Source organism: Sapajus apella, unplaced genomic scaffold (assembly GCF_009761245.1).
Source record: "Sapajus apella isolate SASKATOON/1434 unplaced genomic scaffold, GSC_monkey_1.0 scaffold96, whole genome shotgun sequence".
NCBI classification, from domain to species: Eukaryota; Metazoa; Chordata; class Mammalia; order Primates; family Cebidae; genus Sapajus; species Sapajus apella.
In genome coordinates this window covers 1,640,928-1,661,413 of record NW_022437036.1, presented here as the reverse complement: position 1 = coordinate 1,661,413, position 20,486 = coordinate 1,640,928, and the positions used below count along the sequence as shown (strand labels likewise).

The 20,486-nt window shown below is 60.9% G+C and overlaps 1 protein-coding gene across 1 annotated transcript; it reads left to right on the top strand.

Moving 5' to 3' along the window:
- The first annotated feature begins 9,612 nt into the window (after positions 1-9,612).
- On the top strand, positions 9,613-10,084 carry MIR1-1HG (MIR1-1 host gene). Its single transcript, XM_032257095.1, is given in 3 exon segments — positions 9,613-10,002; positions 10,004-10,062; positions 10,065-10,084. Coding segments are annotated over 3 exon segments (213 nt in total). The 5' UTR covers positions 9,613-9,868.
- Positions 10,085-20,486: the final 10,402 nt, after the last annotated feature.

The window sequence follows — 20,486 nt, the reverse complement described above, 5'->3', positions numbered from 1 at the left end:
TAAGGGGGGGGCCCCTGTCCTGCCCACCTGGTGCATGCACCTGGGATTGTGGGGAGAAGCAGAGGGGCCACCCTTGCCTTTGTCTTGGGTCCCTGAGTCTCTGTGGGGGCTTCGGCGGGGGCAGTGCTGTGCTCTGCAGTCTCTGGGGGCAGCGTCTGTGCTGCGGGTGTGACCCGGTGCTGGCTGTGCTGCAGGTGTGCCCCGGTGCTGGCTGTGCTGCGGGTGTGCCCCGGTGCTGGCTGTGCTGTGGGTGTGCCCCGGTGCTGGCTGTGCTGTGGGTGTGACCCGGTGCTGGCTGTGCTGCGGGTGTGCCCCGGTGCTGGCTGTGCTGTGGGTGTGACCTGGTGCTGGCTGTCCTTGAGTGGAGTCGTTTGGCGTCACGTCTTCACCAAGGATGCTGGCTGTGCGTCCCCTGTGCTGGGGCAAGACGCCTTCCGCTGGGGGCACCTGTGTGGTTTCTGCCCAACGTGGCCACTGTTCTCTGAGGTCCCGAGCGAGGACCTGTGGGTGCAGCAGAGGGGCAAGTGCTCAGGGATCTCGTGCCAAGCTCTGACGGGGCCGTGGCGTGACCAAGACAGGCTGCATGGGCTGGTGCTCACACGCCGCCATTCACTCTCCCACTTGGAGGGCCTGAGGTGTTTTGCTCAGGGTCTGCGGGAGTCCCCGAGAACGCTCGCGGGTGTGTGGTGCTCCGTGCCGGGGTCCCCCTCTGCTCCACCAGAGATCAGCCCTGGACGGCTGCGGCTGCAGGAGGGTCCGGTGGTTGCTGCGGAGTTTAGCGCTCGCCCCTGCTTCTCTCTTCCAGGGCTGAGGGGCTGCTTCCCCTCTAGGGTCCAGCACGGGCGGGGCGGGGGCTACCAAACGCAGAAGGGGCGTCCGGGACGAGGTGCTGGCGTGCTCTGGCCCTCCTGCTCCCCCGTGTCCTCACCCCTCGGGGTCCCTGGTGAGGCTGGCGCGGCCCCTGCAGCCGTGGGTCTCGGCGACATTCTGCCGGGTCTTTCTCTACGTCACCATTCGCTCCAATGATAACTAATCGGACACGTACCGCAACGTCACGGCATCTGATTTTCTACGGATTTTAACAGGGCTGCTGGTGTTTTCGGCAGAGATTGCCCAAAACTAGCATCCGTCGCTGCTTCAAAATGCTGAGTGTACTTCCCCGTGTGGGACGACTTCGACGGCAGATGTTTTAAAACCTGCTTAATTGTTGGGTTCATAAAACCCAGCAGCGGAGGAGTGGCAGCCTTGCTCTCTGTAGCCCTGGAGTAGACAGAGGCAGGAGGACCCAGAGCGGGTTCTCCGGAGAATCCACACCCCGGCTCCAACCCCGGTCCTGCTGTCCTGGCCAACGGTAAATTCACCAGAAACACTTGGGCCGCCTCTCTGCCAGGCCTGGGCACCCAGGGGGACACAGAGGGTCCGGTCAGGAGCTGCCCCTCCCTTGGTGAGCCTGCCTTTTCTTGGGGAACACAGGACTCCCCACTCAATGAGGAAGGCCGAGTGGCAGCTGGTCCCAGAGAATGCCGGGCAGGGCTGGCCCGCTCCTACCTGAGGCCCCTGGCATCCTGGGGTCGGGAGATCTGAGGCCCAAGAGCCACAGGTGGCTGTGGAGAGGGGCTTGGCGGGAAGGCAGCCCGTGCCTGGGATGGGGGAGGGTAAACGCCGAGGCGGGGGAACGTGGGGGCGTCTGGGAGGGGTGAGCTCTGTGAAGCACCTGATCTCTGAGCCATGTGGCCCTTTGGGAGGTTTTGGGGCTTGTGGGATGTTGGCTTCTGGGCCTTTTTCAGAGAGAAAAGAAAAACATACTTAAAGAAGTTGAGGAGCCTCAGGGCCTCCCTTGGCAGCCCTCGCCCCATGCTGGTGAGACCCCAGGGTTCCGAGGGGAAGGGGCTAGAGGGTCTGCCCGAGTGGAAGCTGCCGCTGGAGGGAGCCAAGCAGAGCAGGGGCTGTCCATGTCCGTGGGGTGCCCGCGTCCGCGGGGTCCCTGATCCCCTGGCCGAGGGATGCAGCCGGCTCTGGTGCGTCCCAAGAACGTCAGCTGTGGGCTGTTCCTTCACACGTGAAAGCAAACGTGCCGATCACTCCCTTGGCGAAGGACTGGGAGCCATCCCTAGGCCAGACCACGGGGGCGAGGGTACCCGGAGGCTGGCGGCCACCGCCGGGGCAGCACAAAGAGGAGGGGACGCTGCTGTGAGCCCCGGCGTCCTCCCGACGGGCAGCGCAGGACGGGTTTGAGGAGCGTGGGGTGTGCAGGAGGAGATGGTGGCCCTGCGTCCGGCCGCTGGGTGTCTGCTCACAGCTCACGCCCAGGACCGTGACAGCTGCGACGCCAAGCCTGACGCATCATCCAAGGCTGAGGTGCCTCCCGCGGGGTCCTGCTGCCGGAGCTCTGAGGCTTTTCGGGTGAAATGACCAGTTTGTTTGCTCTGTTGATGGGCAAATGCCAGACCTCCCAGCTCTGATGGGAAAGAATTGCAGCTGGGACTCAGCCCCCGGCTGATCTGGCCTCTTTGGCTTTGCCTCCCAGAGGTCCGGCCATGCCCAGTGTGGACCAGAATTTCCTCCGAAGCCATGAGGCCATCTGGGGACTGTGCTGGGACAGCCCCGCAGGACGGGGCAGTTTGATGCAAGGGCAGAGTCTGTTTGTTTGGGGGAAATTTCTCCAAGTCTGAGCAGAAATCAAAGAGCATTCACAGGAGTCATGGCGCGAAACAGCGGGAGGAAGGCCGCACCCTTCAGGAAGGCAGCCCACCCCACACCGGCGCCTGGTGGCTACCCTGAGACAGGATTTGGGAGCGACCCGTCCGAGGGCGACAGCATCCGGGGTGCCCTTCCTGGGCCCCACCGTGGCGGCGGAGGGCTGAGGGCCAGATTCAACGGGAGTGGAGTCCACACTCGTCAAATCTGCTACTGCACGAGGACTATTGATGGGTGATAACGGGATAAGTTGGTGCCGTCCTCACTCCAGGGCCGGGGGGCTGGGCTCTGGAAGCCTTGGGTCTGCCCTGCGCCCTCGGTGCTCCCCAAGTAAGGAGGAAAGACGTTTGCAGCCTGTGGGCTGGTGGTCTGGAAGCCACTTCATTGTGGGACACGAGGCTGAGGAGGCCGGGACCCAGCCCCGACTTACAGGGGACTTTGGGGTGGTGAACCTGCAGTGTGGCACAGATCTTTCTGGAGGGCACTGTGGCAAAGACAGCCAGGGAAGGCAGCTATGGACGAGTCAGAGCAGGCCTGGCAGAGGCTGGGGTGGGGGTCATCCACAGGGGCCTTGGAGGGTGGGCATGGTGCTGGGTGACTGTCCTGGCTCCTGAGGGACTTGAGCTTCTGTCCCTGCAGCATCAGGGGGGAGACAGAGGCCAGAGGACAGGCAGCTGGCACAGACCCTGGTGTGCAGCCTCTGCTTGCCAACCTGATGGGCAGGGAACAAGTGCCGTCATCTCGTGCTGCCCGGGACAGCCTGTCCTCGGGGGGATGCTGACACACACACAGGGGCGGGGAGACACTCTCCCCTATCTGTCACAGCTCCTGATAAATGGGGGCTGCAGGGAGACTCATTTTACAAAAGGGAACTTGCTCCCGAGTCACTGAAGGTGACGGGAGTGGGGGACGCAGGGGCCGGGGAGGGTCGTGAGTTTGCACGCTGGGCCTCTGTCCTCACACTCTACCTTGGGCTGGGAACTGCCCCTCGGTGAGAGGCGGGCAGGGCTGCAGGTCTGGGTCAGGGGCCCAGGGTCAGGCCAAGAAGGCCCTATCAGGCTGTCCTCCCGCCACCAGGCAAAGTGGGCATTCCTGGAATCTTCCCACCCTGCCCACCCAGAGACATCACGTGGGGTCAGCGTCCATCCCGTCCCACCCAAGCCACGGCAAGCCGGGCAGGAGGGGCCCTGGGTGGGCTGCCCCATGGTCAGCCAGAGCCCAAGGCCGACTGGGAGGGTCTGCCCTGCCTCTGCTACAGCTACGAGCCTGGTCTGGATGGAATCTGCAGGGGAATAAGGGCCTCAAACCCACAAGCCCCCGTGCCCACATATAGGAGCCCCCTGGGGCGAGGCCTGGTGGTCTGAGCTATGTCCCACGGCTAAGGCTAGTGCTGGGGGCAGTGGGCGCTTGGGGAAACCGGGGCTGTGGAGGAATCAGGGACAGTAAGAGGCAGGGGGCGGTGGGTGCAATCCCAGAGGCCACCTGGTGCCCCGACCCTCCCCAGACTCCTGAGGGTCCTGATGGGGGATCCCGGGCCGAGCAGAGGGTGTTGAGCTGCATGTGAGTGGGTGTGTGTGTCTGCATGTCTGAGCACGCATGCGTGTTGGGGTGTGTGGCCCGTCACACCAGTCCCCGCAGAGCTGGAGGGAAACTCTGTGGGCGGCGGCCCTCCAGGAGGCGGGTGAAGGGCCTGATGCCGGCCGCGAAGCCCCATCTCCATCTGGATGTCCGCCGGGTGGAGCCGCCTTCTTCACCGATGCTGCTGTTCCTCGGATCTGGGAGCCAAATGCTTTGCTAGAGCTGGTAAAATGGAACCAAATCGACTGTCCAATGGATTTGGTCCCCTTCAACCAGCTGTAGCTGTGCATTGAGGGCGCCACGCGGCCGGGCGGCAGGTCCCGCAGCCACGGAGAGGACCAGGCAGGCGGCGGAGAGAGCCCGGCTCGGCGCGTGGTCAGCTCCAAGTAAGCAAAGTCCCTAGTGCTGCCCGTCCCGGGACACCTCAGTGCGGAGCCCGAGACCCTTCCCCCTGAAAGTGGGTTGCTGAGGAACGGGGTCACCCCACAGCTGGGGTGGCTGCCCCTGCCTGGCCATCCTTGCCAGGGCACTGGGAAACCAACGTTCATTGCTCACACTAGAGCTTTGCTTCAAAATGTGGGCTCAGGAGCTTCACTCCGTGGGCTGGGCCTCCTGGGGGCCTGGGCCGGCCCTGCCCTGTCCTCTGCCCAGGAGCCTCCTCTGATTTCTCCTTTAAAATGGCCTGGACTCTAAGGACACCCCCAGGGCCCCTCAAAGGTGAGCATGGATGCTGTGCTGGTGGCCTTAGGGGCCTGGGGGTCTCTGTGTCCTCACTGGGAGGCCTGGTCTGGTGGCCTCTCTCCAGATGGCCTGAGGGGTGCTGGGCCTGACAGAGAGACCACTGAACAGGAGCCCCTCGGTGTGGCCTGTGGATGGGGAGGTGCCCGTAAAGGTTGCTGGGGTCCCAGGGCTCCCCACCTCCCCACCCTCTTGGGGGAGGCAATGCCCTCCTCCTGCAGGGAAGCCGGGCCACCAACGGGCACAGCTGCAGTGAGCAGGGATCTGCGAGGGGGCTGCAGGCCGGGTGGCACCTTGGACTCGCTGGGGGATCCTGACCACATGCCCCTCCCTGGGCTGGGTCTGGCATGAAGGGGGTCAGGCTGGCGCTGGTGGATCTGAGGCCTGGGAAGGTGGTGGTGCCTGCTGGGCATCTCTAGGCCCGGGGTTCCAGGGCCTGCCAGCCGTGACCACTAACTTCTGCCCAGAGTGGCAGGGGTGGGGGCCTCCCCTCAGAGGCCACCAGCTGCCGGCCCCAGGGCAGGTGAGGTCGAGGGTCAGGACCCTGGAGGGAAGAGCAGAGGGAAGGGGCATGGCGGGCAGATGGGCAGGCACCACATGGACGGATGAGTGGAAGGCCGGGTCTGAGGATGGTGGCTCCCCTAGCCTGGCCCAGGGAGTCAGGGGACGCTCCTCACACCCCGCCCAGCCTCCAGGACTCATTCCCAGGGTTGGCTTAACCCTGCCCCAGCATAGTGTTGCCACCCCTCTTCACACAGAGTCACTATGTCCCCAGACTGTGGGAGAGGCACGGAGGCTGTCGTAGTGGTTGGCAGCCCCGTCTCCAGCACGGGGCTTTGAGGACCCGAGCTGTGGGACCCAGGGGCTTGGCTCCTGAAGGGCTGCGTGTCCTCGGGCTTTATTTGAGCCTCTCTGAGTGGGGGGCCAAGTGGTCAGTCCCTGCTGGGGGTCTTGGCCAGGCGCGGGCTCCCGGGAGCCTCTGGGGGCTTCTGCTGCTGAGCCGTTTACAGAGGGCAGCCAAGCGTTCTGGGAATGGCTGTGCCTGGGTCCACAACTTCCAGGGTGGCCTGACCCCAACCCCAAGCTGTGTGGTGCTGGGCACTGGCCTCCACTGCGGTCTGCCAGGGACGTCTGTCCGTCAGGTGAGATCTTGGAGATCCACCCAGCTGAGGACCTGGTTGGCTACCCACAACCTTCCCTCCCACCTGAAGGGCGGGGTGCAACAGCTTGAGGTCCTGTGTCAAATGCATCGCTTGGGTGAGGACTCGGAGCCACACCCAGGCCTGTGGGAGGGTTTTGTGCAAACATCATGCCCAGAACAGCGTCTGCTGTTGACCCAGCGCCCACCAGGGAAGGCTGGAGCCATCGGAGTCCCTTCGAATGCAGGCCGGGGTTCCTGTCGGTCACCACGCCGGCCGTGAACAGGGCTGCCTGCTCGTGTTGCCCGCCTGGCCCTTCCTCACCACCCATGCCCCTGCCAGCCTGACCGTCTGGCACTGACAACTGCTGAGGGCAGTGGCGCAGCTGCAGAAAGCCCACAGCTGCGAGGGAGCTGCCCCGGCAGGCAGGGCCTCGGGGCACTGAGGAGGGCAGCAGGAAACGAGGGTCACACGGGCTCCGACCCAGCCAGCCGAGCCCAGGGCCCCCTGCTCCTGGCCCCCCACCCGTCTCTCCTGTAAATTAAAGAATGAGACAAGGCTGAGACCATCTCCCTGCTCCACCGTGGCCTCGGCGTCAGCTCTGGGATGACTGTGGGGCGTTGTGGCTGTTTGCTGGCCCACCTGCCCCGGGCATCTTTGTGGAGGCCCAAGCGAAAACCACTGCACCCGCCTTGACAAACCCACGACGGGGCTCATCCATGAAATCACAGGGCAGCCCCGCACCAGGCTACACACAGTGTGGATGGGCAGGGGACATGGGTGGACATGAGGGAACGCCTGGAAGCAGCCCCCACACCTGCCTGTCTGGGCACGACGAGGCGCAGGCTCTGCCCCTGAGCAGCCCCGGGCAACGCCTGACCTCAGCCGCGTGGTCCCAGCAAAAGTATTGGCAGACGCTGGAATCTGAACACTGTGTCATTTTCTTGGTCACAAAAAGGGTCTTTTGATTTTTTCCCCCGTCATTAATAAGGTGACTGCTGTCCGGAGCTGTCGGGGGGATTTGGCTTTGGCTACAGCTGCCACCTGCAAGCTAGATTAGATTAAGAGGGTAAACGAGCCACAGGCGCCGTGCGCGCAGGGCCGGGGACACGGGGCATCGCAGGCGGCCACTGCTCTTCCCAGCCGCTTGCCGCTCGTTTGGTCAGTGTGCAGGTGGAGCACCGGAGGCTCCGGCGTGGGCCCAGCATTCCCGGTGCGGCCGGCCTGAAGAGCCCTGCCTGCCCAGCAGGAGAGAAAAGCCAGGAGGCGGCGGCCGGGGCAGGACAGAGCCAGGAGCCTCCAGGTGTGGGTGGGGCCGTCTCCTGTCTCATCCCCCGCCCCCCGCAGCCTCGTGGCTTTGGGCTGAACTGACCCCCAGCAGGTGCCCATCTCTGGAGCAGGTGCCCACTGGGAATAGGGCCCGGCCAAGCCAAGACTACTCCCCAGGGTCAAGGAAGTGGGGTCAGGGACAGAGACACGGCCCACCCTGGGGGACTGCAGTTTCGGATCCCAGGATTCCAGCAACTGGGGGTCGGGGTGCACAGGAGCCAGCTCTGCCAGGCTGGGCATGCCACTGAGTGCCTGGGCATCAGCAAGGGCAAGGAGCTCACCATAGTCACACAGCTGGCCCTGGCCAAGCTCGGAGCAGGATGGGAATGCAGGGCTGTGTGTCCCGGCTGTGTCTTCCACGCAGCCGGCTGAGTCTGGAGGGCTGCTGCCTTCCGCGCCTGCTCCTGCTCTCCTTGCTTTTCTGTGCGTTTAGCTGTGTGGGGACCCCTGGAGCATCCTGCCTTAGGGTGCTCAAGGGGGGAGGGGGCAGAGGAAGGGGAGCCATGCTGGGTAAGGGGCTTTATGTTTCCTGGGGCTCTGCTATCTGTCTTCTCATCTCCCTGGGAGGGGTGAGAATACAGACCTGAGTGAGCAGTGGACATTGCCAGCTCAGTGACCAACGAGAGGGTCTGAGTGTCCAGTGCCGAGGGAAAGCCTCTCCCTGCCGGATGCAAAAGTGACGCTCCCTGTGACGGTGGAGCTGGCCCATCCCAGCCTCGGCGGGGAGCTACAGGTCCTGGGTCCCGGATCACTGTAAGAAAAGTCCGAGAGCTCACTAGACATGCAGATTCCAGGCCCCATACCCCACCCCCACCCGTCAGAGCCTCCAGGGCAAGGGCCTGGAAACCTGAATTTTTACCAAGTGTGTTTGGTGAGTCTTACGAACAAGCCACATCAGCCTGGCACCCCGATGCCTGCCGGCCCCACACCTGCCCTGTGTGCACCTTGCTCGGGTCCCCTCCCTCTGCCCTGCCCCTCAGCAGGCTGTCTCCTCCGAAAAGCCCCAGGCCCCTCAGCTGCAGGTCTCTGCCCTGCAGACTCTCTCAGCCACACAGTCGGGACCTGCTCACTGCAGGGGCTCCCCATGGAATCTCCCCTCTTCCTGCAGCTTTGGGTGGAGGGTGGGAGGTGTGCGCAGTTGCCCAAATGTCAACAGATGAAGTAACGTAGTCTCTCTGCCTGTGTGTCTCCTTGTTCCAGGAGAAGCGTGTTGACCACAAATAAGCAGAAAGACAGTTAAACTCCGCCACCCCAGCCAGCCCCTGGTGAGGAGCCGGCACTTCCTTCCCGTCTTTTTTACCGAATCTTTTTTCCACATGTAGCTCAGTTCACCCCTCCCACCCCCACAGCGCACACTAAGGCAGTGGCCACAGTGCTGAAATACCTGGGGCCCCACCTGTATCCTCAGAGGCTTTGTCCACCTTCCTGCCCGAGGTTCTGGGGTCAATGTGGTGCCAACATGCCGTCCACGACCAGTGCGGGCGACCTCGTGCCGTCCACAAACACTCCTGAGCCAAGCCCTGGGGACACGTTCTCCACATTCTGCTGGCTCTGACAGGCGTGGGGTCCCGTGGCTTCACCAAAAATGTCCTGACTTCCTTCCTCCTGAGCCTTGGATGGAGGCGAAGGCCTGAACAGTCTCCTGTGGGTCTCCCACCACCCCCATTGTGCCCACCGCACCTGCCGCACTCACCATGTCCCCCACCCTACCTTGGCTCCTGTCCCTCTGCAGGACCTGCTTCCCTCTGCTCTGACTGTGTCCTGCCTCAGCGCCCTGTCCCTCCTCAGGTCCTGCTGACCAGGCAGCCTCTGGTCTGCAGCACGGCACACGGGTCACTGCACGCTGGGCTGTGGGGTCACGTGTCTCGGTTGTCCCTCCCAGCCCCTTGTTCCCGTGTGCCTGGCCTGGGACTTCCTCCAGGTGTATTTGTGGAGGAAGCCAGAGAATGGGTGCAGGGTGCGGACAAGCCCCCATGGGCCTGCACATGAAGTGGGGTCCCAGGCAGAATGGCCAATGGGCCTCCCAAGTTTCAGGGGCAGACTGTGGTCTGCGGGCTTTGGAAACTCTTGAGGACAAGGAACAATGACCTGTGTGGGACGGAGGATTCCAGATCCCCACTCTGCTGTGGGACGGAGGATTCCAGATCCACACTCTGCATCGTCCAGTGGGAGACCCCCAGCCCACAGCCTGGGTTTGTGTGTTTCAGTCCTGGCTCTTGAGCCCTTATAAAAGAGACCCTGCTCCCACCCCGGCCCTGCCATCTCCTGCTTCCTCTCTTCCATGTCCACCTGCCCCAACGTGCTGGGGGCGGGGCTGGTGCTCTAGGACAGGAATTCTGGTCCTGGCTCCCACCCTGGGTGTTTCTCTCCTGCAAGTCAGCCCTAAAATGTCCATTACTAGAAAAGAAAAGGAAAATGCTCATTTGAAAGAAATTCTTCTCTTAGGCAATGCTGAGACATTCTCCTAGCCCCAGCCCCACAGAGCTCCAGCGAGTGACGGACAACAGCTGACGGGGAAGTTCGTCGGTCCTAGCCAGGGCTGGAGGCGATGCCTGTCTGTGCGGCTGGGAAAGCCTCCTCCTTGTGGCTGGAGCCACTGCTGAAGGGGCTCCACCTGGCACTTGTGCCACCAAAGCCCCTGAACGGGCATCCAGGCCCACTCTTAATAAAGATGTACTGCTCATCCTCAGTTCCAAAGCTTGTTTATCCCTCCTCCCTGACCCCCCGTGTGTTCTGGGGGAGATCCCTCCACTGTCAGACAAAGACTTCAGAACAACGGCAGTCAACCCATCGGGCGCCAGCAGCGTCTGCGTGTGCTTCTCCTTCTGTCAGTGCCCCTCTGGCTCAGGCCAGTGCCCAGCGCTTACAGCTGGGAAAGACACACACACACACACATACACTACATGGGCACATCATGCACACAAGTTCACATGCACACACACCCACACATGTGCAAACACGCACACAGAGGCACACACACATTCTCACACAGGTGCACACACAATGCACACACGGGCACACCCGCACACATGCTTACACATGCACTTACCTGCCCATTCCCACACACACACACACACACACGCAGGCACACCCCTCCACACACATGCATGCACCGCTTCTCACAGATGCACAAGGCAATGCAGGCACTCATGTATGTATACACGAACACACATGCACAGGCACGCACTGTGCATACACACATGTGCATGCACACACAGGCCCACACCCACACATGCACTATACACGCATGGGCACACGTGCACACACGTTCCCAGCCCCCCACCACGCAATCACACAGATACCGAACGCCCTGCAGCAGGTGAGACCACCCGTCGGTAGAATTAGGGGCCTACAGAGGGTTCCGTCAGCAGATGCAGGCAGTTTGGGGAAGGGGTTGGGTGACAGCTGAGGCGGAGCGGGGAGGCTGAATGAGGGAGGGGGTTGGGTCCCTGAGGTGGGGCAGGGGGAAGGGTGGGAGGTGGCTGAGGGAGCTTCCCAGGGAAGCTCAGAATGAGGCAGTCACATGGGGGGGCGCTTTCTAAGGTGAACGCTGTGCTTCCCCCTCCCCCTACATTCTGTGGAAGTTCCTGTAGACAGGAAGTGGGGTGGGGCCTGTGGGGGGGTGGGGCCTGTGGGGGGGGGGGGCCTGTGGAGGGGCAGGGCCCATGGGAAGGTGGGGCTTGTAGGGCGGTAGGGCCTGTGAGGAGGCGGGGCCTGTGGGGAGGCGGGGCCCGTGAGGAGGCTTGGCCAGTGGGCAGTCAGAGCCTGTGAGGAGGTGGGGTCTATGGGGAGGCGGGGGCTGTGGGGAGGTGGGGCTGGTGAGGAGGCTTGGCACGTGGGGAGGCGGGGCCTGTGGGGAGGTGGGGCCTTTGGGGAGGCCGGGCCTGTGAGGAGGCGGGGCCTGTTGGAAGTTTGGAGTCTCCCTAAAGTGAAGAAAAACCCTCCTGGGGAGTGCAGGTAGTGTCTTCCTTTGTCCTTTGGGGTCATCTCGATTGTCATTGGCTCACAACAATGTGCAGACCGGGTGCACTCAGGACGCTGGCAGGGCAGTGTTGAGTGACAGCCATGCTACTGACGCCCGCTGGGGGTCTGCGCCCAGCCACACTGTGCTGGTAGCTGGAGGTGTGGGGACAGGTCAGACCCAGACCTGCCCTGTTTGTTCCACAAACCAGAAGCACTGCAAGCCAGATGTCGCTCCAAGTTCACCTGAAGTCCGTCGCTCCCCTGAGCAGCCAGAGGAGCAGGTCCTGCTGCAGTTTTCTCCACTCTGCAGATGGGGAGACTGAGGTGCAGGGTGGTCACATGCAAGTCACCCCGCCAGTGAGGAGGGGAAGCTCAATCCCACCCAGGGTGTGGAAATGCTGAGCCTGGTGGTAACTCCTGCCCCAAAGGCCCCTGTGCCGAGCGCCTGGGCCCTGGGGCAGCAGCCACATTCTGGATGATTTTATAAAAACAGTTTGTGCCCCTCAAAGTGGGCACCTGGCTTCATCAGTTATACTTCGGAACAGCTCCATGCCCACTGTGGAGGCCAAAACCTGGACCTGTGCCATCTCCTCCAGACACCCCACGGCCTTGTCCCCACCCCAAAGGAACCATGTCCTTTCGTTTGTGGGAATCACTTCCCTGTGTTTACCTCCCTGAATTCTGTGGTGTAGCTTTGCCTAACTTTTTTTTTTTTTTGAGGCAGAGTCTTGGTCCATCACCCAGGCTGGAGTGCAGTGGCACAATCCCAGCTCACTGCAGCCTCTGCCTCCTGGGTTCAAGCAATTCTCATGCTTCAGCCTCCTGAGTAGCTGGGATTACAGGTGCACGCCACCACACATGGCTAATTTTTGTATTTTTAGGAGAGATGGGGTTTCACCATGTTGGCCAGGCTGGTCTCAAACTCCGGACCTCAGGTGATCCACCCACCTTGGCTTCCTAAAGTGCTGGGATTACAGGTGTGAGCCACCTGTGCCCGGCCAGCTTTGCCTAACGTTTTATAATAACTTGATTTTAAAAGTGTTGCAAGTCTGTTTCAGTCTGTAAGTCTCTCCTGTTGCGCTCTTTTTTTTTTTTTTTTTTTTTTTTTTTTATAACATGTCTGCTGAAGGACCGGGTGGTTTGGCCTAGGATATTTCCCACATCGGGATTGCTGCTGGCGCCCTTTTGGTGCAGTACTGTCTGTTCCTCTGTCCTCTGAGCTTCCTACGTGTTGGTGGCTGGACCCAGAGACTCAGGCTGCATCCCCGCAGCAGGATCCCAGGTTCTGTTGTGTCCCCCCATCAGGAGGACACAGGACAGGGCTGTGCACTCCTAGGGTGGTGGCCAGGCTTGCTCTGTGCCTGAAGCCATTAATTGGTTGAGGTTGTGCGATGGTGGTGTCCTGAGTCTGGAAGTTCTTTTTCACTTACTCGTTGGGATACTTTCATGGAAACTTCTCCACACAGTCTCATCCCCCATGACATCGTCGAGGAAGCAGGATGAAGACACAAATCTTCACCCGCAGCCGCTGCTTTTCAGGAAGATGCGCCGGGTCCCCGAAGCCCTCCTGAGGGTCGGCTTGTTCAGTACCACTGTGCATGCAGGCCCCTTTCCAGCGGGAACTGTGGACAGCATGGAAGGGAAGCAGAGGTTCCTGCTGCACCAGAAGCCTTATGGGGCAGTGGAGGGTTTTGCAGAACTGAAGAGCAGGTGCCCGAGGAAGGAGTTTTTACCAGAAAGATACTTTGAAAGCCACTGGAGAAGCTGAGTTATGAGACAGCTTTGCACCACTGCAAGGAATACAGACCCCAGAGCAGGGAACCGAGTCACCGCCATGCCAGGAAAATGGCCTAGCCATCAGGGTCCCTGGTGTGACCTTGCCATCGGAAGCAGAGGGGTCCCTGGTGTGACCTTGCCATCGGAAGCAGAGGGGTCCCTGGTGTGGCCTGGCTATCGGGAGCAGAGGGGTCCCTGGTGTGGCCTGGCCATCGGAAGCAGAGGGGTCCCCGGTGTGGCCTGGCTATCGGGAGCACAAGGGCCCTTGGAGTGGGCTTGAAGCTTCTTCACCTTCACTGCGCCTTCGGGGGCACCTCTGTGCATTTCAGCAAGGCTTCAGTGAGCAGGCGGGGGGTGGTGGGAGCAGACGCTGTGCTGTGCAGGAGGCCTGAACATGAAGCCGGCCGAGGAGCAGGCCTCCAGCCATGGCTACAGCCACACCAACAGGAAGCAGGTCACCTTTGGGCGCTCCTCAACGGCGAGAGCTCCCGGTCCATGCCGCATCATCTTCGGGAAGAGTCTGACTCCCGAGATCTACACTGCTAGAAAACCCTTCAAACCACCTCCTGCAGGCTGGAGTTCTCTTCTTCACCAGGTGGAATGAAGGAAAAGTCCATTCGTTTTGTAGAAGGCAGGGGTGATGGCAGCCGGGAAGACCAGACCAGCAGGCTTTCTAGCAGAATGAACTCAGGTCTACATGATTATTTTTGTAAATCTGGTCATTTAGTAAACAGTGACTGCTTCTGGATTTAAAAGAAATACGTGTCATTATGCATTGATGAGCTGAAATGTGTTTGGTGGGTTTCAGTCCGCTGCAGTTCTTATCATCTCCCAGCTGGGACTGTCCTGTCTCTGGCCAGGGACATCGCGTCAGGTTGGTGCTGCCTCCTGCGTGCTCTCTCAGGGTCAGCTTGGTTGTCGTGTAATTTACATACAGGAAAATGCACACATTTTAACTGTCAAGTTTGTAGAGTTTTAACAAATGTTGAGTTTTGCACTCATGTAACCACCATCACAACCAAGATCGGGAACATTCCATCAGTTCAGACCTTCCCTCCTGTGGCCCAGCAACCGTGGACTGGCCAGCAGGGGTCAGCGCCGCCGCAGCTGGGACTTAGGAAATGCAGTCCTGTGGCGCGTGGGCTGTGTGCCTGACATCTTCCTCCCAGCACCGTTTCCTTAAGACTCATCTGCACTGCTGTGCGTATCTGTAGGTTCTGTTCCTTTTCGCTTCTGAGAAGGGCCCCATTCTGCGACAACACCATCGGCCTGCTGATGGGCATCCGAGGCTCTCAGTCTCCACCAGGGTGCAGTGGACAGAGGCCTGGTTGCAGGGGCCACGTAGGGCTGGCGGCAGTCACTCCTGCTGCACAAAGTGGTGCTGGGTTGGCTGGGGTGAAGATGAATCAATTTGCTCATGTGGCCAAAAGGCCCAGAAAATCGGGCTGGATCCAGAACCCGAACCGTGTCATCAGAAATCCTTCTCCGTAGCTCAGCTCCACCTTCCCTGGGGCTGGCTTCACCCCCGGCAGGCTGTCTGCAGGCGGAGCAAAGGTGGCCTCGGGGGTTTCAGCCTTATATATCTGATCGGGTGGGACCGAGAGGGAGAAAGAGAGAGAAAGAGGGAGGGAGGGAGGGGGAGAGAAAGAGACAGAGAGAGAAAGGGACAGAGTGAAAGAAAGAGAGAGACAGGATGGAAAGAGACAGACAGAGAGAGAGAGAGACAGAGAGTACGTGCGAGAGAGATCCATTTCAAGACACCCAGCAAACACCCCAAGATGGACACTCGCTGGCCAGGCTTGGGTCCCTTGACCACTTGGGGTGGGAGGGTGGGAGGAAGCCACCCCCCAGAACTACCCAGGTTCCCCAAACAGAAACCAGGGACCTGATAATGAAAAGAGGAGGGACGCAGGGCAGGCAGAGTGCTGATTCCAGGCCCCGGCGCCACCATGCGCTGCCCCCACCCCGGCATGTGGAGCGACTCCCACAGCCCCACCATCTTGGTACAGGCTGCCTTCCTGGGCTCTGACCTTACTTTACATCCAAAAGTGAAAATAGAAACACATGAGTGCTGGCGGAGGGGAAGGAAGCAGGCTCCGTGGACACTGTGCAGGCGAGACCGGGCTCCCCGGCTGCCGCGGGGCAGGCACGTGGGGTGGGCACGGCACTCTGGACTGGTGACTGGGACGCTTCCTAAACAGGGGGATCTTCACAGCAGCTGTAATACACTTTTGCTCATTGGGAGGAAAAACCAAGCTGCATGTGCGTCTGGGGTTTGACTTCTACACAGTCGATTTTGTACATTTTCCAGGATTGCCTTGTGGACACAGCAAGAGACACCCATGGGGGAAATACTGCTTTCAGTGAAGACTGAACCTGGCCAGGGGGCAGGGGGCTTGGGGGCCGGGAAGCCTGGGGGTCAGGGGACTGGAGGGCCAGGGCTGTGCCACCTGTGACCTGGGGCAGGTGCCTGACTACCTGGGACACTTTCCAAGGATGGTGGGCAGGGGCGTGGGGAGGGGCCCTCCAGGGGCCTCTGAGTGAGGCTTCATGAGTAAGCCTCTCAGGAGATGGCCAGGGACGCCGAGGGAGACAGAGGGAGCTCTAACTCAAAATCTGAGAGAAAAGCAAAGGCAAATGTGACTTCATAAGAATGTTGTGTCACTGACAAATCACAAGGCCTTTCTCGCCATGGGAGCCCCTTCCTCGGCTCTCCCTGCCAGAAATGAGCTTGGTGGAGCAGGGCGGGGAGACCCAGTCCCACCGGAATTTCTGGATGGAGCGTTCCTGTGTCATTCACACCAGCAAGTGGACACAGCAGTGGGTGAATCGTCTGCGTCTTCTGGATGTGAGGCTACACGGGCACTCTGCGGGAACACGTGCCCATCTGCTCGTCGTTTCTTTTTGTAAAGTGCCCCTGACACACATAAGGACGTCACATCCACACCCAGAGGCTCTTTTAGAATGAGCTGAATTGGCGTCTCCTCACACAGTCTCTTGCACACACAGGGACAGCCTCACCGGACCGGGGCTGGTACTTTCCGGATGCGTGGGGTCTTTCTAGAGAGCAAAGCTGTGACTTGAGGACAGAGAGCACAGCAGCAGCAGCAAAGCCAGCAGCCCCTCGGAGACGTCTTCTCATTCCTGGAACCAAGAGCAGGAGGAGATGCCCCCTCAGAAGTGCCTTATTTTCTCATTTGTGACACGCCGTTGTCAGCCTGAGAGCACAGGCGCGCTCTGTTGTGAATTAACCCAGCTGGATGAGCTCATGCCATGGGGGCTGCAGCCTACCACCCCTGCACCCACTCCATTAGCTGCAGGACGTGACCCCCCGTCCATGTGGCCGCAGCATTGGTTGGTGAGCTCCGCAAGGGGCAGGCCAGGGGCGCCACATGGGATCACCCTCCTTCTGGAACCCAGAAGGGATGCCCTTTTATGGCATGTACAAGATAAAACTGAGAGCCCAGGGCAGCCCTGTGAGTTCCCACCACACCCTGCGCTGGAGGCCACGTGCGCCGGAGCTCAGGTCCAAAGCCCTCCAGCAAAGTCCTGGTGTGGGCCTTGGGGAAGCGCCTGTGTCTCAAGACTGCTCGTGGGGGGGCCAGGAGGGGCCATGCAGTTGAAGGACATCCACATTGGCCACCGCACTCATAGCCTGGGCAGAGGCTGCCTGCAGCCCCCTAGTCCCCACCTCTGCTCTTTCCCGCAGCCTGGCATGGGTAGTTGTGGGTGGGGAGTTAGCCAGGGGGCGCCGGAGGAGTCCCTGCCCTTAAGATGCTGCGGGAGTGCAATCTCCTACTCCTGGAAGTGTGGCAGAAGCCTCCTGAGTGTGCCCGGGTCCCGCCTGCATGGGGCCACTGTCAGCCTCTCTGATGCTTTGAGCACCATAGCTGCCCCTCCTTCCTGGCCATTCTTCTGGTGGAAAGTCCTTCCTGCCCTGTGCAGGGAGCTCTCGGTTTGGGAAGAGACTGGACAGGACCCTTGATGACAGGTCAGGCCGGGAAGGCAGCCAGGGTCTGTCTCAGGCCTGGGCACCGGTTTACGTGGGACCCTGGGCTTGACATTTACATTCTGCACCTGTGGGGAACCTGCCCAGGAAGCATGGCCCACACAGGTTGAGTGCACATGCCATTTTTATTAAGCAGAGTAGCAAGAAGGCAGTGGCCGTGAGGTCCTTCCAGGACCCCGCTTGTGGACAGCTCCCAGCAGCGGGAGGGAGCTCACTCCCAGCCCCAGCTCACTCCCAGCCCCAGCTCACCCTGAGCCCCTCAGGGAGCCCTGGGCTGGACCGAAGTGCAGGGACGATCCTGTGTGTGCACCCCAACATGGCAAACTTCCAGGAGACCGTAGAGCCTGGCTGGGGGTCAGGAAGGCTCTCCCCTCTCTGTTTCTGAGTCCACAGGAACTGAGTCTCTGGCCACACGGGGACAGAATCAGCCACATCTGATGAACCTGGAGCTAGAATATGAGGGCAATTAGGTCATGTGCCTCCGCAAGTTCATTAAAATGTTTACCTGCTAATGAGTGCGATTTGGAATGAGGGTATTAACATAGAGACTCCATGTATTCGGGGATGCCCTGGCTGAAGATGGGGCGGCTAAGCCGCTAATATGCCCTCCGCAGACTAGAGCTCAGACCACGAATTCCCAATGCCGCATCATATTAATTGTATTGATATGTTAATAATTAATAACATGCTAATGATTGCCCTGGTGGCTACGCCATTGCTGTTCGCACACCACGAGCGCTGTCCTGCCGTCGGGGAGCAAGGGACAGCAGTGGGGGCAGCAGGGCAGGGGCTGGCGCCTGGTCCCCGGGGACTGGGGTGACGCAAAACTCACCAAGGAAGGTGCCCCTGCGCCGTAGGCCCCGAGCACCCCATGGCACCTGAGGCAGCCCCCGCACCCCAACCCCCATGTGTCCAGGAGGGAGTCCGAGGGTTCCGCCCAGCCAGGCGTTTCCCTGAGCAGAGGTGTCCCCGACGTGACGGAGCACAGGAAGCTCTGGGCCCTGGCAGTGGCAGCCCAAGGAGGGGCCGCGGCTCAGGCTGGCCCTTTCCTCCCGGCCACAGGCCTTGCGCCATTCCTTTGTCGTCCGCAGGATGGTTGCGGCAGCCCTGCCACCTCGCAGGGACCTGGGACGGGCAGGCGCCCGAGTAGCTGCCATCATGATCGCCCCCTAAGGGTTTTGCTTAATTTCTTTCCTTGGAAAGTGCTGGAATAAATTCTAGACACCGCTGCGTTCCTGAGCATCACTCCCGGCCCCAACACCGCGGCCCGGGCTGCGTCGACCCAGGCGGATTCTGCACCCCTAGGAAGCCTGGCACCGCTCCCCCGGCTGCAGTCATCCAAGGGGTGTGGGCCGGCCTCCTGCTGCAGAGCTCACAGCGGAGCTCAGGAGAATTAATATTTTCAGAGAAACCCGGAAGAATCTCCCTCCAGCCAGCTCTGAAAGGTCTCTCGAGCACCAACCCTGGTGTCCGGAGCCCGTTAGTTAGGGCCGGGGGCGTGGCAGGAATCAGGGGGCGTGGCAGGCGTCAGGGGGAGTGGCAGGCATCAGGGGGAGTGGCAGGCGTCAGGGGGCGTGACAGGCGTCAGGGGGAGTGGCAGGCGTCAGGGGGCGTGACAGGCGTCAGGGGGCGTGACAGGCGACAGGGGCGTGACAGCGTCGGGGGCGGGGGGGGGGAGTGGCAGGTGTCACAGGCCTGTGGCCCAGTGCCCCCAGCACCTGTGAGACTCCATCCCCACGGCACCCTTCCATGCGGGTCACTGTTACTAGCCCATTGTACAGAGTAGGATATTGAGGCTCCGCCAACTTGGGTGACTTCCAAGGTCACAGAACCATGAAATGGCTAAGCTGGGCTTCAAACTCAGGCAGAAGATTCCAGAACCAGCACATAGCCACCAGGCAGCCAGCCTCCACCTGACAGTCAGAGAGGCTGGGCATCGGCCTCCAGGTGCCCCCACCAGCTCAGACCTCTGAACCCTGAGCTCTGTTCCCTTCCCTTCCTTTCCTCTTCCTGTCTCTGTCTCTGCTTCCCTCTGTCTCTCACTCCCTGTCTCTGTCTCTCCCTGTCTCTCCCTCTGTCTCTGTCTCTCTCTCTGCCTCTGTCTCTGTTTCCCTCTTCCCTCTCCCTCTGTCTCTGTCTCCCTCTCCCTCTGCCTGTCTCTCTGCCTCTCCCTCTGTGTCCCTTTCCCTCTGTCTCTCTCTGTCTCTGTCTGTTTCTCCCTCTCCCTGTCTTTCTGTCTCTGTCTCTTTCTGTCTCTCCCTCTCTCTGTCTCCCTCTGTCTGTGTCTCTGTCCCTGTCCCTGTCTCCCTCTGTCTGTCTCTGTCTGTGTCCCTGTCTCCCTCTGTCTCTCCCTCTGTCTCTGTCTCTTCCTCTGTCTCTGTCTGTCTTTGTGTAACAGCGGCTCCCGGGTGTTTATTGGGAGGCCCCTGAGCACATGGCCTCAGTCCCTTTCCGGGACATCTGCAGGGCTCTGTACCCCAAGAGAGCACGCTGGGACACCCCAGAGCCCCCTGCCTGCTCCATGTCCTCACATCCTCAATCTTCAGGGGCCGGCTTCCTGGGTGGTGTGGGTTGGCCCTGAGCTGAGTTGGAGAACAAAGCTCTTGGCACTGCTTTTATTCCATGGTGGCAGCTTCCAAGACCTGAGCCCTCACCCCAAACGCATCTCCCAGGCATCTCCGTGAGACCCTGCGGCGGCGTGGGCCCTACGGGCCTTTGTCCCATGACAGGTTTGCTGGGGAGAGCAGGGACCATGGAGGATTCGGGCTCGTTTGGAGAGGAGAGGCTTCTCCCTGGAGGCCACTTTTAACCTCAGCTCTTGCAGAGATTTCCATGAAATTAAGCCTCAGGTCAATGCCATCAACGGGGGAGGAGCTGCTTCTGCCTGGCCCACCCCAGTGGGGCCTTCTGCACAAAGCCAGGTTCATGGCAGCCCCACCACAGCAGGAGGGCCCTCGGGGCAGCGCCAGCTTACCCCAGTGCCAGCACAGCCCCTGCCCGGCAATCCCATGCTGCACTCGAGCTCTGCAGGCACCATGGGGTGGCACCGTGGGGTGGCACCATGAGGTGGTGGGCCACATGGCTCCATGCCTGGAGGTGGCACCTCCCCTTGAGGTTCCACATCTTGTGGGGGTGGGAACATGACAGGCAGGCTCGCTTCAGAGAGAGCCATCTGGGGGTCCCAGTGAGGGGGGCATCTGGGAGCTGGGAGGCCCTCCAGGAATGGGCAAGTCATGGCAGCAGGGGCGAGAGCAGAG